Genomic DNA, 15,617 nt, shown 5'->3' with positions numbered 1-15,617 from the left:
GGCAGGCCAAGACGTGATTCATTCTCCGACTGACTGCGCTAGAGTGAACACCTTGGTCCTACCACGGAACTGTCCTCGCTACATTGTGTTACTTAGTGCTCGATAATTGTGTATCCAATAAATAAAGAACCATTTGATTTCCATCATTGTCTCAATACTCGAATTACCCAGCAACGCCCAATGTCTGAAGATATTGATCCGTCATCAGAAGTGGGATCTAATCGAGCAAATGAGACACGTATTAGTGGCACCGGAGGTGACGTACCATGGCAGCAAATCCTCGAGGCTCAAAACCAGCAAATGCGCGCGCTTATCGAAGCGCTGCGAAACCCAGCAGCGATAACCAACACTTCGCGTGTGGTTTTTCCAGACTTCGATCCCGATAAGCAAGACAACGATGCACTGTCTTGGGCTACTACTGCCGACGTGTGTATGACCGATACTCCATTAGAAGGCGGTCAGCTTGTTGTTGCCATCAGCAAGGCATTGAAAGGAGCAGCGTCGACGTGGCTGTCACGGATCATTTACCCTGGTATTACGTGGCAAAAGTTCAAGGAACTATTCATTGCAAGGTTTGCCCCAAGCGAAACTTTAGCAGCCACACTAATTAACCTTGCTACTGATAAACCCGGGGAAAAGGAAACGTATGGTGCATACGCAAGCCGTGTTATGTCGTCCCTCATGAATCGTTTTAAAAAACGTCGACACCGAACGTGTAATGCTGTCAATCGTGCTTGCACACTTAGCACATATGGATACGAGACTTCAACGCCTGGCTTTTACTACTGAGATTACTTCGCGAGATGAATTACAAAAGGAATTACAGGCTTTTTCTTATTTGAAGAGAAAAGCACCAAATCATGAAGATAAAAGTAAGGATGACAACATCAAACGCCCGAGACTGTCTACTACACAACTCAAATGCTTCGGTTGTGGTAAAATAGGTCACAAACAAGCCGAATGTCGAATGAAAACAAAGAAAGCGGTCGCATCTCACGCAACACCCAAGCAGTCTACCAGTACATCCGTCGTATGCTTCAAGTGCGGAACTCAAGGCCACATCGCGAGTCGCTGCACCAGCGCCACCAGCTCAACGAGCCAAGCGGCGACCGAGCGACGCGTCAACGTGTGTGCCATTGCACCGCCAACTGGATCACTGTCTCAACTCGGTAAGCAGTTTACATTTCACTTTGATACAGGCTCTGAGTGTTCCTTAGTTAAAGAGAGCCTTGCTAGTAAAATGGCTGGCAAACGTGACGAAAAATTAGTGTCTTTAATCGGTATTGGTAACAACAAAGTAAATAGCACCGAGCAAATTGCTTGCCTAGCTGAGGTTTGTGACTTTCCAATGGAAATATTATTTCATGTTCTACCTGATGCGTACTTGAGCAGCGATATGTTAGTAGGCCGCGAAATCTTAGGTAAAGGTTTTATCGTAACGATAGGAGAAAATTTGTTTTCGCTATCGAAGAAATGTGAAGTAAATACTTGCGAGAAAACAAATGAAAACAAACAAGTAATTAGTTTTGAGCAGGTAGATACGGACTGTTCTTCCGAAAGTAGGCCCGCTCTTGTGGAGTTATTGAATGATTACTGTGATCATTTTACTCATGGGTTTCCAACTACCCGCGTAACAACTGGTAAATGCGAAATACGTTTGATAGACCCAAATCGCACGGTGCAAAAACGACCGTACAGATGTTCGCCTGCTGAGAGTGAATTAATGCGTGAACGTGTGAATGAACTGTTAGCAGCAAACATAATAAAGCCTAGTCAATCTCCATTCGCCAGTCCCGCGCTTTTAGTTGAAAAACCAGATGGTAGTAAACGTATGTGCGTAGATTATCGCGACTTAAATAAAAACACTGTCCCGGATAGATACCCGCTACCGTTAATTTCAGACCAAATTTCTCGCTTGTATGGTGCTAAATTCTTTTCAAAGCTAGATTGTGCAAGTGGATTCCATCAGTTACCCAACTTAGACAGTTTATTGGCCTGGCCTCGTATTTTCGCCAATTTGTGCCCAATTTTTCACGTATTATGGCTCCGTTACACAGGCTTACGTCGGGTAAGTGCCCTTTCATCTGGAAAGAAAATCACGAACAGACACGTCAGCAGATAATATCGATTTTAACTAACGAGCCGGTTTTAACTATTTTCGACCCCCGCTATCCGGCGGAGCTTCATACTGACGCTAGCGCGGACGGGTATGGTGCGATTTTGTTGCAAAATATCGATGGTAAGAGACGCGTGGTGGGTTATTACAGTAAACGCACCTCCCCGGCAGAGACAAGGTACCATTCGTACGAGCTGGAGACCCTAGCCGTAGTAAACGGAGTAAAGCATTTTCGGTCATATTTACAATCTTTTGATTTCGATGTCGTTTATAGAGCCGGGAAACATATGGGTCACGTTGATTTTCTTTCGCGCAACCCTTTGCCTAGAGTAACAAAACAACAGATTTCAAAAGTAGCTGATAAACATGTTAACTTGACGGAACTCTCTGGAAATTGGCTGCTAGCAGAACAGCAGCGAGACGAGGACATTCAAAAACTTAAGACGGCATTTAACGACGGTCTAATGTCAGACGATATTGCAAAAACATACGAGGTTCGTAAGGGCGTTCTTTACCGTAAAATTCAGCGCAACGGTCGTACTAAGTGCTTACCTATAGTACCTAGGGCCCTGAGGTTTTCTGTCGTTACCAACGTGCATGACACAATTGTTCATTTGGGTTGGAAAAAAACCTTAGAGAAGCTTTATGATCACTATTGGTTCGAGGGAATGGCTCGCTATGTTCGTAAACTAGTAGACAACTGTGTAACATGCAAAGTCGCAAAAAGTCATTCAGGTAAAATACAAGCGGAGCTACACCCTATACCAAAAGTGACCATTCCTTGGCATACGGTGCACATTGACGCGACAGGAAAGCTTAGCGGGAAAAGCGATAAGAAAGAGTATGTTTTCGTCCTGATTGATGCTTTTACAAAATTTGTTTGTCTTTGTCACACAAAAAACATCGACACCAAGAGTAGCATTAGAGCGGTTAGAAAGTGTGTATCTCTTTTCGGTGCTCCAGTAAGACTCATCGCGGACCAGGGTCGTTGTTTTGCGGGTCGCGAGTTTAGGGAGTTTTGCGATAGTAAACAAATTGATTTACATTTGATAGCTACCGGTTCATCGCGAGCGAACGGACAGGTTGAAAGGGTTATGAGCACCCTTAAGTCTATGCTGACAGCAGTAGAGACGAGTGACGATAGGTCATGGCAAGACGCGTTAGATGACGTGCAGCTTGCTTTGAACTGTACCGTTAATAGAGTAACGCAGGCAAGTCCGCTTGAACTATTGATTGGCAAGGTATCGCGCCCTTTAGAACTAATGACTGGTGATGATGTCCCTGAAGTAGATATTTTAGAAGTCAGGGAACGCGCCGCGCAACAAATCGAAAAATCAGCTCAGTATGACAAGACACGGTTTGATAGCACAAAAGCGCAGTTAAAAAAATTCTCTGTAGGAGAGTACGTACTGATAGAGAACGAAGAGCGTAATCAGACCAAGTTAGACGCTAAATTTAGAGGCCCGTTTAGGATAACAGAAGTATTAGATGGTGATAGATACGTTTTGACAGGGTTAAATTCGAAACGCACCTATAAATACGCGCACGATAGGTTGAGAAAAATGCCAGAAAGCCAGGTACCAATTGAAGTAGATGAAAGCGAGTATGCAAGTGAGGATGAGGATCTCAGTTCAGCGGCTCAGGCCGTACCAGAGGCTTCACCGTAGCCGTAGCCCGTTAGAAGTCGGTGTCTGCTTTGAGTAGTCCGTGGGTACGCGGTGCGCGGTGAGCTCTGGCGGAGGCCGGGTCTCGTGGAGACCGTAGAGTCATAGGGTTGGCTCGGTGATCCCGCAGGGATGCACGTAGTATGTTTGGGTATGTGATACCCGTTAGGCCGGGAATGAGATGCCTTTTTTTGTTGATTTAATGTTTTGTATAGTGTGTGGCTATGAAGCCAGCTAAACAATGGTACATGGCTGTTCTTGCATTTCTTAAGTCAGTTAAAATAAAATGATCTGCGATGATTAGGGTCCTTTAAGCTAATCCTATTAAATGTAAGCTTGTTTACCTTTATTATTGATTTTTATTAAAAAGGTGGATGTCAATATCGGAGTTTTTTTTTAGATGACGTCAGGAGTGACCGAACGGTGTACTTTGCTGTTGTTTTATTGTTACAGAATAGACACACGGGGCCGTGTGTCGGCACAGGATGGCCGTGTCGGAGACAGATCGGCTATTAGTACGGACGCTCAATTGTAGCGCAGCGCGCGAACAGCTATGATTGGTCGATCGGGTAGCTGACGTCACATCGAACCAGCTAGCCCCACTTCGTGCGCTAGGATGGAGTCGGGCAGGCCAAGACGTGATTCATTCTCCGACTGACTGCGCTAGAGTGAACACCTTGGTCCTACCACGGAACTGTCCTCGCTACATTGTGTTACTTAGTGCTCGATAATTGTGTATCCAATAAATAAAGAACCATTTGATTTCCATCATTGTCTCAATACTCGAATTACCCAGCAACGCCCAATGTCTGAAGATATTGATCCGTCATATAATTTTTTTTTTTTTTATAAATACTTAAATACAGGAACAAATATCCATGCTCATCCCACGAATAAATGCCCTTACCAGGATTTGAACCCGGGACCATCGGCTTCATAGGCAGGGTACACTACCCATTAGACCAGATCGGTCGTCATAATTTATTACAAAGAAATTAATTTCGTTTCCTTATTTTATGTTATTCGCTAAATCAGTCATAATTAATTTCGTTTCCTTATTTTGATGTTATTCGCTATAATCACTCATACAAACAGGAAATTTTATTTGTCACACACAACCACAATTAAAATTTTAAGTAAGTTTTAATACTTAAGTAAAATTTTGGTAAGTCTTAAGTCAATTGTTATCACGTTTGTATGTCGTATACTAACTCGTTCACTGATGGAGGGCGTGGAGGCTCTGCTGCCGATGGACTCCCGTGACTCCGCGCCGCGGAGTCTCCGCCCCAGCGACGATGGTGGACTATCTCCGGGGAGGTCCGACTCGGGCAGCGAGGCGCCACGTTTGCCAAACGTTTTCGGTGGGGGTCTTTAGAAAAAGAAAGGAACTTACTTCTGTATAAAATGTAGGTATAAATATGTTGCTATGCCCTAGTAGGGTCTGTGATTGTTATTACTCAATTTTAAAAATATCTGTAACACCATGATTGCAACCAATAAATTATGAATTATTAAAATCCAATACCAAAACTCGTTTAGTATTCCATACTCCAAACATATTACATTACCTTATCCTAGTTGAGCCAAGACTATTTATAGGTCAAGTTAAAAATGCCCCAGGGTGATATAAAAAGGTCGTTCCTTAAATATTCGGGCCCGTGAAATGTTAGCCTCACGGGCCCTTATGACGAAGTTTATTAGGTAACCAAACATAACGCTTACGTAATTATACACGTACTTTGCAAAAAATATTATTTAATACATTTAATAATACTTCTCGGTCCTGATGGTTCCAAGTTAAAAATAAAACTACGAACGTTGGACGAAATGATGCTTAAGTCGCGTTTAAGGGAAGCAAATATTGCAATACCAGCGAAATCATTTTACTTACTATTTTTGGACACCGTTTCAATAATAATGTGATTTACAATCGTCATTAAAATTAAGTGTCATTCTTAGTAGAAATATTGGGTACGCATGCATGACTTACGCAGCGCAGGGCACATGTACAGCACACGGCACACATTCTCAGAAGTGTGTGACGTCATTTCTGTGATGTAAGAAATATACGACGTACTAATATTCACAAAAACATTATTATGATACGTTACTACTTCCGTTATATTTAATATTTACACACTCGAATAATCGTCGTTACATAGAGAGTTGATCTTTGCCGATTGAGTCATCCGGAAATTACAATGAGAATGAGGCGCAACTCATGGGTAAACTAGTTAGCTGCGTTAAAATGAAAACAAAAACAACGCAAGAAGTTTATAGTCATGAACTTAGAATTTTGTACACTCAAGACCAATGAATTCCATACAATGTGATGCGTTTTACCCGTAAGTATACAAATACTTTGGCTGCCAAGTATCACCACCAATGAACATTTGTAACGGTACAAATAGTAGGTAGATATAAGATATACTTATCTACATTGTCAGAATTATGTCGCCTGGAGTGAATAGTCATTACTAGTTTATTCACTCAGGTATCCCTGAGCAGAACCGTAGTTTATTATCATTATGACTCACAATAGTTTATATAAGAATATCTTACTTAGGTGGTACTTTTTTCTTAGCAGCCGCCGTGGGGTCGAAGGGGCTGCTTTCAGAAGACGGCGGCGATTCCTGGACTTTCTTGGACGCATTCTCGGCTGCCTTCAAACCATTGACTTCGATGACTGTTACAAAATCACCCGCTTGTGACGCTGGACGGTTTTTAGCTGGACTCGGACTTGTTTCTTCTAAAGCTAACAAAAAAACGTTAACGATTGAATAATTAGAATAATCAGTAACCACGGATCTATACATAACGAGGATAGTACACTTACTTTATGCTAATCAAAATTGCACCATATCACCTAGCAAGATAGACGATTAGTCGATCATATGAGACTAGACAATATCGTTCTAAAGAGACCATCAAACCCAAGAAGTATGCCTCACTTACACATGTCACCTTAAGAGGCCTTATTCCTACAGACGAGCGTATTTTGTAAAATGCTTCCTTTTTCATTCAAGATTACGACGTAACTATTAGTATTTATTCAAAAACTGATAACGTACTTAAATAATCGTTTCCTAAACTAGGGGCTCCAACAGTTCAAATTTTCATTTTCTCTTTTAAACCTCTTTTTTAATGAGGTTTTTTGGGAGTCTTTTCCAAATTTTGCAGTGAGATGTGGCGTTTCGGTTCTCAATTTTGCTATAAACAAGAATCATTTGGTACATGAATGACTACAATTTGATTCAACATATCTCGTATGAGGGGCTGGAATGATTAACAATCGAAGATTCATTTGAAAAAACTGATAAAATACCTTCCGAGTTTTCTTCATTTTTATGGCGAAAACAGGGTTTTATTATATTTTATTTCCGCAAATTGTACGCATATTTTGCTTTAAAAATAATATTATAGCAAACTGTAACTTTATGTTAACCTATAAAAAAAAAATCGTAACTATGGGACCTACATTGCCGTAAATTTATATTTTTTTAAAACACGTATAAATCACGCAGCAGCGACGCCCCGCTCTCAGTCCGCGCGGAGCGCGCTTAGAGGACGGACCTGTGCTCGATTGTTAGGCATTCGTTGCGATCGTAATCAGCTACGGAGTTCCGAGAAGTGCTATATACTGCGATTAGAAAATCTTAATAAAAGTTCATTTTTTACAGTATGCCTAACAGACTCGCTTATTGATGGATTTTCAGTGTTACTTTTTTTTAATACTAAGTCGGTGGCAAACAAGCACACGGCCCGCATATGTACGCCTGCAACTCCAGAGGAGTTACATGCGCGTTGCCGACCCTAACCCCCTCCCGCCCCTCGTTGAGCTCTGGCAACCTTACTCACCGGCAGGAACACAACACTATGAGTAAGGTCTAGTGTTATTTGGCTGCGATTTTCTGAAAAAACGCATTTTCACTTGAAATTACGTTAGGGTTTGCATTATTATTTTTGACCCGGATGAAGTCCAAGTTCTCATGATGGAATCAGGAGTTGGTCACCAGAACTCCTAATCTACTAATTATAATCCCATCGTGTTTGGGCTCAAAAGATTTGCCCTGACGAACACCATCGATCTAGATGAGGTCCAGGGTCTCATGATGGAGTCAGGAGTTGGTTACTAGAACTCCTAATCTACTCATTATAATTCCATCGTGTTTGGGCTCAACAGAGTTGCCCTGACGAGCACCTTCAATCTAGATGAGGTCCAGGGTCTCATAATGGAGTCAGGAGCTGGTCACCAGAACTCCTAATCTACTCATCATAACTCCATCGTGTTTGGGTTCAATAGAGTTGCCCTGACGAGCACCATCAATCTAGATGAGGCCCAGGGTCTCATGATGGAGTCAGGAGTTGGTCACCAGAACTCCTAAACTACTCATCATAACCTCATCGTGTTCGGGCTCAATAGATTTGCCCTGACGAGCATCATCAATCTAGATAAAGTCCAGGGTCTCATGATGGAGTCAGAAGTTGGTCACTAGAACTCCTACTCTACTCATCATAACTCCATCGTGTTTGGGCTCAATAGAGTTGCCCTGACGAGCACCTTCAATCTAGATGAGGTCCAGGGTCTCATGATGGAGTCAGGAGCTGGTCACCAGAACTCCTAATCTACTCATCATAACTCCATCGTGTTTGGGCTCAATAGAGTTGCCCTGATGAGCACCATCAATCTAGATGAGGTCCAGGGTCTCATGATGGAGTCAGGAGCTGGTCACCAGAACTCCTAATCTACTCATCATAACCTCATCGTGTTCGGGCTCAATAGATTTGCCCTGACGAGCATCATCAATCTAGATAAAGTCCAGGGTCTCATGATGGAGTCAGGAGTTGGTCACTAGAACTCCTAATCTACTCATTATAATTCCAACGTGTTTGGGCTCAAAAGATTTGCCCTGATGAGCATCATCGATCTAGATGAGGTCCAGGGTCTCATGATGGAGTCAGGAGTTGGTCACCAGAACTCCTAATCTACTCATCATAACTCCATCGTGTTTGGGCTCAATAGATTTGCCCTGATGAACACCATCGATCTAGATGAGGCCCAGGGTCTCATGATGGAGTCAGGAGTTGGTCACCAGAACTCCTAATCTACTCATCATAACCTCATCGTGTTCGGGCTCAATAGATTTGCCCTGACGAGCATCATCAATCTAGATAAAGTCCAGGGTCTCATGATGGAGTCAGGAGTTGGTCACTAGAACTCCTAATCTACTCATTATAATTCCAACGTGTTTGGGCTCAAAAGATTTGCCCTGATGAGCATCATCGATCTAGATGAGGTCCAGGGTCTCATGATGGAGTCAGGAGTTGGTCACCAGAACTCCTAATCTACTCATCATAACTCCATCGTGTTTGAGCTCAATAGATTTGCCCTGATGAACACCATCGATCTAGATGAGGTCCAGGGTCTCATGATGGAGTCAGGAGTTGGTCACCAGAACTCCTAAACTACTCATCATAACCTCATCGTGTTTGGGCTCAATAGATTTGCCCTGACGAGCATCATCAATCTAGATAAAGTCCAGGGTCTCATGATGGAGTCAGGAGTTGGTCACTAGAACTCCTAATCTACTCATTATAATTCCAACGTGTTTGGGCTCAAAAGATTTGCCCTGACGAGCACCATCGATCTAGATGAGGTCCAGGGTCTCATGATGGAGTCAGGAGTTGGTCACCAGAACTCCTAATCTACTCATCATAACTTCATCGTGTTTGGGCTCAATAGAGTTGCCCTGACGAGCACCATCAATCTAGATCAGGTCCAGGGTCTCATGATGGACTCAGGAGTTGATCACCAGAACTCCTAGTCTATTCATCATAACTCCATCGTGTTTGGGCTCAAAAGATTTGCCCTGACGAGTACCATCGATCTAGATTAAGTCGAGGGTCTCATGATGGACTCAGTAGTTGGTCACCAGAACTCCTAATCTATTCATCATAATGGAAATTTGATGGTGCTTGACGGAGTAAATCTATTGAGCCCAAACATAATGGAGTTATGATAAAAAAAAAAAAAAAATTAAAATTATTTATTTCTATACAGAACACAGAAAAACATAATTGGTATACTGGCGGATCCCAAACTAGGCTGAGCCTGTATCTCGGGACCCTTGAGTGCAATACATTGGCAATAAGTATAAAGACGTTACAAATAGGTACAGACGTTACAAATCAGAAAGAGAAGATTAAAAAACTAAAATATAACAACACTAAAATACATTACAAAACGGTGGATACTACTATACAAATGTGTGTGTGTGTGTGTGTGTGTGTGTGTGTGTGTGTGTGTGTGTGTGTGTGTGTGTGTGTGTGTGTGTGTGTGTGTGTGTGTGTGTGTGCGTGTGCGTGTGCGCGTGCGTTAACTTGGTACAAGAAGAGCCTCCGTTTCGTGATATGTTAACGACACAAGCCACTTTTTTACCGTTGCCTTGGTCTTACTTAAAGTCCAATTTTGAATTTCGTGTACCTTACAAACATTGTTATATACACGTAGGTGCATAAAATGTGGCGACCGCTTTGCAAGGGCTGATCTATATTTTGGAGTCCCCACTCCAACTCCACTCCACTCGAAATTTCCGTTTGGTCAGCAGCTGTGTAATGTTAGGAATTTGCCAATAATTACATGAGCTTGAGCTACTGCTTTAGACACATATAACCGTCTCACGCTTAGGAGTTTCGAGTCCCGGTAAAGGGAATTCGTTGGGTAAAAAAGAGGTTTGCGCAGCATGACCTTGATGACAGCACGCTGAGCCCTCTCCAGCGTTATAAGTGTGGTTTTTGCGGCACTGCCCCAGACTGCGATGCCATACTGGATTATTGATTGGCAGAGGGCATAGTAGACAAGCCGTAGCACTTGCTCTGAGGTGCAACAGCGAAGCTTTTTCATGATATATATACATTTCCTTGCTCTTCCACTTAGTGCTGAAATGTGGTGTTTAAATGAAAGATTGCCGTCTATCAATAAACCCAGATATTTTACCTTTTCAGCTCTAACTCTAACGTTACACTTGCAAATAGATTACGAGTTCTGGTGACCAACTCCTGACTCCATCATGAGACCCTGGACTTCATCTAGATCGATGGTACTCGTCATGGCAAATCTTTTGAGCCCAAACACGATGGAATTATAATGAGTAGATTAGTAGTTCTAGTGACCAACTCCTGACTCCATCATGAGACCCTGAACATCATCTAGATTGATGGTGCTCGTGAGGGCAAATCTATTGAGCCCAAACACGATGGAGTTATGATGAGTAGATTAGGAATTATGGTGACCAACTCCTGACTCCATCATGAGACCCTGGACTTCATCTAGATCGATGGTACTCATCAGGGCAAATCTTTTGAGCTCAAACACGATGGAATTATAATGAGTAGATTAGGAGTTCTGGTGACCAACTCCTGACTCCATCATGAGACCCTGGACTTCATTTAGATCGATGGTACTCGTCAGGGCAAATCTATTGAGCTCAAATACGATGGAATTATAATGAGTAGATTAGGAGTTCTAGTGACCTACTCCTGACTCCATCATGAGACCCTGGACTTCATCTAGATTGATGGTGCTCATCAGGGTAAATCTATTGAGCCCAAACTCGATGGAGTTATGATGAGTAGATTAGGAGTTCTGGGGAGTTCTGGTGACCAACTCCTGACTCCGTCATGAGACCCTGGACCTCATCTAGATCGATGGTGTTCGTCAGGGCAAATCTTTTGAGCCCAAGCACGATGGAATTATAATGAGTAGATTAGGAGTTCTGGTGACCAACTCCTGACTCCATCATAAGAACCTGGATGGACTTCATTCGGGTCAAAAATAATAATACAAACCCTAACGTGATTTCAAATAACACTGAAACTCTATATCTCATTAGCATCTTGATTAGGCAGCATGGGTGCGTAGCCACCATGCCAATCGATACGACAACGAAACACTATCTGTCCCTCTCTCGTACTAATATGCACAAACGATTGGCATCTTGGGTGCGTAGCCAACATGCGAAACGTTTACGATACGACAAGGAAACACTATCTGTCTCTCTATCGCACTAATATGCGCAATCGATTGGCTTCTTGGCTAGGTATCATGGGTGCGTAGCCAACATGCCAATCGTTTACGATACGACAACGAAACACTACTCTCTCTCTATTGCACTAATATACGCAAACGATTGGTATTTTGGCTAGGCACTAAGCAAGTGTGTGGCCAACATGCCAATCGTTTACGATACGACAACGAAACACTATCTGTCTCTCTATCGCACTAATATACTTTATTTATACCTGCAGTCATTTACTAACTTCTTCATTTTCCATTGGTGTGAAAGAGACAGAATAAAGAGCAAGGGTTATAGTACACTCTGTAGTCTGTACACTTAGTAGTAGTGTACATAAAAAAAAAACTACTGTGCATATACAATAAAATAAAGAGTGCCCATATGATATCATATGACACTAAAATTAATGTTGCTTGAAATTATATTGAAAACTATCAAGATTATTCTAGTCTGCATTGAAACGCGCGTCGCGTTGCCGGCGCTCGCGTACCGAGCGCCAACGCCATCTATCGAGCGTTATTTCGTGAAATCGGAGAACGCTCCAAGGATTAAGGGCTCTTAAGAAGTCGTAACTCCCGTAATCAAAAGGAGATGAGATACTGCAGTTTGAATTATTTTTCAGTCACAGTTTTTACTTTTTGGTCTAAAGCACAATCGCTGTATATGTTCGTGTCAGTAATATACTTTGCTAAAGTAGCCAACTAAAGACTTAACCGGGTGTTGTGATGAGTGAATCATCTATTTCTGATGAATTTCAGATTTAAATTTAGCAAGGAATGATGAGTGGAGCTGGTTTAAGTTGGATATTAATTGTTATGGTAGCATAGTATTTATTTATTTATTGTTCGGAGAACCAACAGCTATACATTGTACAATAGTTATATATATAGATAACAAAGAGCCAATTATAGGTTCCCACCGGTAGCAACAGGTTAACAGATAATTGGTGGTTAGCACTAGATTTTTTTTTTTTACAACGTGTTACCACTAATATTTTTAAATATTAATACTTATTATATTATATACTGAACAAAGAAACCAAAACTTATTAGTAAACTAAAAACGTTAATCGATACAGATACAATAATATGCCAACACATACGACTCGCTCACTCAAGTAATTTGTCTGTTAGAATCCGTCTTATAGTTGTGACATTGCTATTAAAAACGTCTATATCCCGCTCCTTCGTTAGTTCATTTAGACTTTTACCAGCTCGTAGTAGAAAGCTGTTATTTCTGTAATTACGTGATGAAAAAGGAATTGAGAGGGGAGGGAAGTATCTTTTAGACCTAGATGGAGTATTGAATGAGAGCTTAGCGAGCAATTCAGGACAATCAATGTTACCATTTAAAATATTAAGTATATAAGTAATATCTGCAATCTGTCGACGTTTATGTAGTGGGATAAGGTGATGTTTTTTACAAATATTGTCATAATTGGATGAATTATAAGGAGTTTTCATTTTAAAGCAGAGGTATTTTACAAACTTTTTCTGTATACGTTCTATTCTGTTAATATAAATATTATAATAGTAGGGAGGGATTGTCTAAAAAATCGCTTTAACTTCAGAATTTTTCGGTCACCCTCGAATTTATAATTAATTGCTTCTGTGTAAGATGCAATGAAAGACGGTGCTCAAAGTTTTAATTAGTTTTATCATTAACATAAAGTTCGTTAAAGGTTTTTTGCAAGACAGAGTACAAAAAAGGTGAAATGCCAACATTTTAAGTGTGAGATTGGGTATTTGGTTAACTTCGAAAGTGCGATAAATTTAAAAAGGTCAAATCAAAATATCTATATAACCAGAAGCACTTCATACTTTAGCTGCACACGCTGCTGCAACTTTTATCAAGCTTACTGTTTTAGTAGATATTTCCCATTTTCAAATTATCCCACTTTCAAAGTCAAGCCAATGTGCCTTAAGTACTGAATACCTACCATTTGTATCCTGATTATTTTCAGTTCGCTGCACTACTTCACTGTTGCATCTTCTCCGAGCCGCCTCGGCCACCAAGTTAGAAGAGAGCTCATTGATGCACTGGTTGACGGAGCTCCTCTCCACATGCAGGGGCTTAGTTGGCTTACTCCTCAACTGCACTGGTTCAGCCTCAGCTGTCTCAGGGGCAGACTCATCGCTTTTACTACTTGTTAGACTTGTTATGCTCTTCTTAGACAATGAGTCTGTGTTGGAAACCTAAATCATAGATGATGATGAGTTAATATTATACCCAAATTATGTTACGACCCACCAGAGGATTTTATTAGTGTGGTCTAGATTTTTTTTTTTACCTATTTATGAAGTGTAGATAATTTCCTAATCATTTTCTTGGTTGTGATTGGTGCATTAACCAATTAGATCAAAATTGTGCTAGTCCATTAGAAAATAAATAAAAAAACAATATTGGTGTGTGAATCATACACAACAGACCCAATTCACACTATAAAAATATACAAAAATAGTCCAAATGAAAGTAGGCTGAGTATTCGGCATATCTGCCAACATTTTATTCAGCCAAATTATTCAGTTAAATGCCAACAACTAAGCTCCTCCAGAAAATTTCTCTTGCATTGGGTTACGTTTTTCCATTTTAAATATTATAAACTCCATATTCCGCCCAGCTATAGCCTAAATTATTAAGTATTCAAGATCTATGTGTAAGAGGAAAGCAGTAAAAATAGAAAGTCCTCCAATTAAAACTGATTAGTGTCAGTGCAATTGAAGGAATGGGCCATTGGCAAAAATATGGGCACTCATGTTATTAATTTGGGTGAGGTGTCATCCATTAGTGGTCATTTGACTGATTAAATGGTAACAAGCATTATTAACCAAGCCATTATTTAAACAAGTTAACTGAGTACCTTTTCATGGTTACAGTTTTATTAGCTTGGCATTAGTAGTAGTGGTCATAAATGAGTAACCATCTTTCACTGAATAAAATGATTTATATATTATGTATTAATGTGTATTTGCCATAGCATGAGTATGAAATGTAAGTATTAAAAAGTGTTTTTTACTCCAAATTTGGTCCAAAAAATTATATTTATGGAACCAATTATACAATACAATACAAATACTCTTTATTGCACACCTCAATAAAAAAAATACAGAGAGAAAACAGCAACAGAAGTAGAGGTAAACAACAGGCGGTCTTATTGCTAAAAAGCAATTTATTCCAGACAACCTTTAGGTATATATGCAAAGTATGTTTTACATTACAGTAATGTTTGGAATGTCATGTTTTATAAAAATAGTATGTGCTACAAGATCCAACCAGCTATTACCATAATCTTATTCGAAATTTATGTTCTAACACCCACTATACAATAAAAATTGTCATAGAAATGTGAATTTACCAGTATAGGAAATACAGTTGTATATTATACATTTAATAAAATCTTTTTTACCCAAGCAAGATATGCAAGAGAATTTTAAACCAATAGTAAATATGAGGTGATATAGTGACTCATCTACTTAAGTTCCGCTTGTCGTAACATGTTGAATACTTATGCAGTTAATATCAGTTGTTCATTATTTCAAGAGCATATCTTTCTTACACAGTACATTGAGACCAGAACTTTATGACTCACAAAACAAGATTGAGTTTCTGATTTGATTTTGAGTCAATCAATTTGCTTGAAAGAAAAAATAGTAAGTGAATGATTTTTACTACATTCATTAACATATTTAATAGAATATAAATACAATTTCCTGTTCAATTCATCCATTCATGTTAACAATGAATGAATATTATATTTATCCC

The 15,617-nt window shown here is 40.4% G+C and overlaps 2 protein-coding genes across 2 annotated transcripts in view; one reads left to right on the top strand and one right to left on the bottom strand.

Moving 5' to 3' along the window:
- The window catches only part of LOC133524374 (breakpoint cluster region protein), a 56,263-nt gene that overhangs the window by 39,186 nt on the left and 1,460 nt on the right, over positions 1–15,617 (bottom strand). Inside the window, exons 2-4 of the mRNA XM_061860356.1 lie at positions 13,795–14,050; positions 6,343–6,535; positions 4,993–5,149 (exon numbers count right to left, since the gene is read on the bottom strand). Coding sequence (XP_061716340.1) covers positions 4,993–5,149; positions 6,343–6,535; positions 13,795–14,050 — 606 coding nt within the window. The remainder of the gene's footprint in view (positions 1–4,992; positions 5,150–6,342; positions 6,536–13,794; positions 14,051–15,617) is intronic.
- LOC133524359 (armadillo repeat-containing protein 5) overlaps positions 14,046–15,617 on the top strand; it is a 13,980-nt gene continuing 12,408 nt past the window's right edge. Inside the window, exon 1 of the mRNA XM_061860337.1 lies at positions 14,046–15,505. The gene's annotated coding sequence lies outside the window, so the exon portion shown is untranslated. The remainder of the gene's footprint in view (positions 15,506–15,617) is intronic.

This window comes from Cydia pomonella, chromosome 13 (genome assembly GCF_033807575.1).
Source record: "Cydia pomonella isolate Wapato2018A chromosome 13, ilCydPomo1, whole genome shotgun sequence".
NCBI lineage: Eukaryota > Metazoa > Arthropoda > Insecta > Lepidoptera > Tortricidae > Cydia > Cydia pomonella.
The sequence above is the reverse complement of the archived record's forward strand: the minus strand, read 5'-3'. Positions and strand labels throughout refer to the sequence as shown.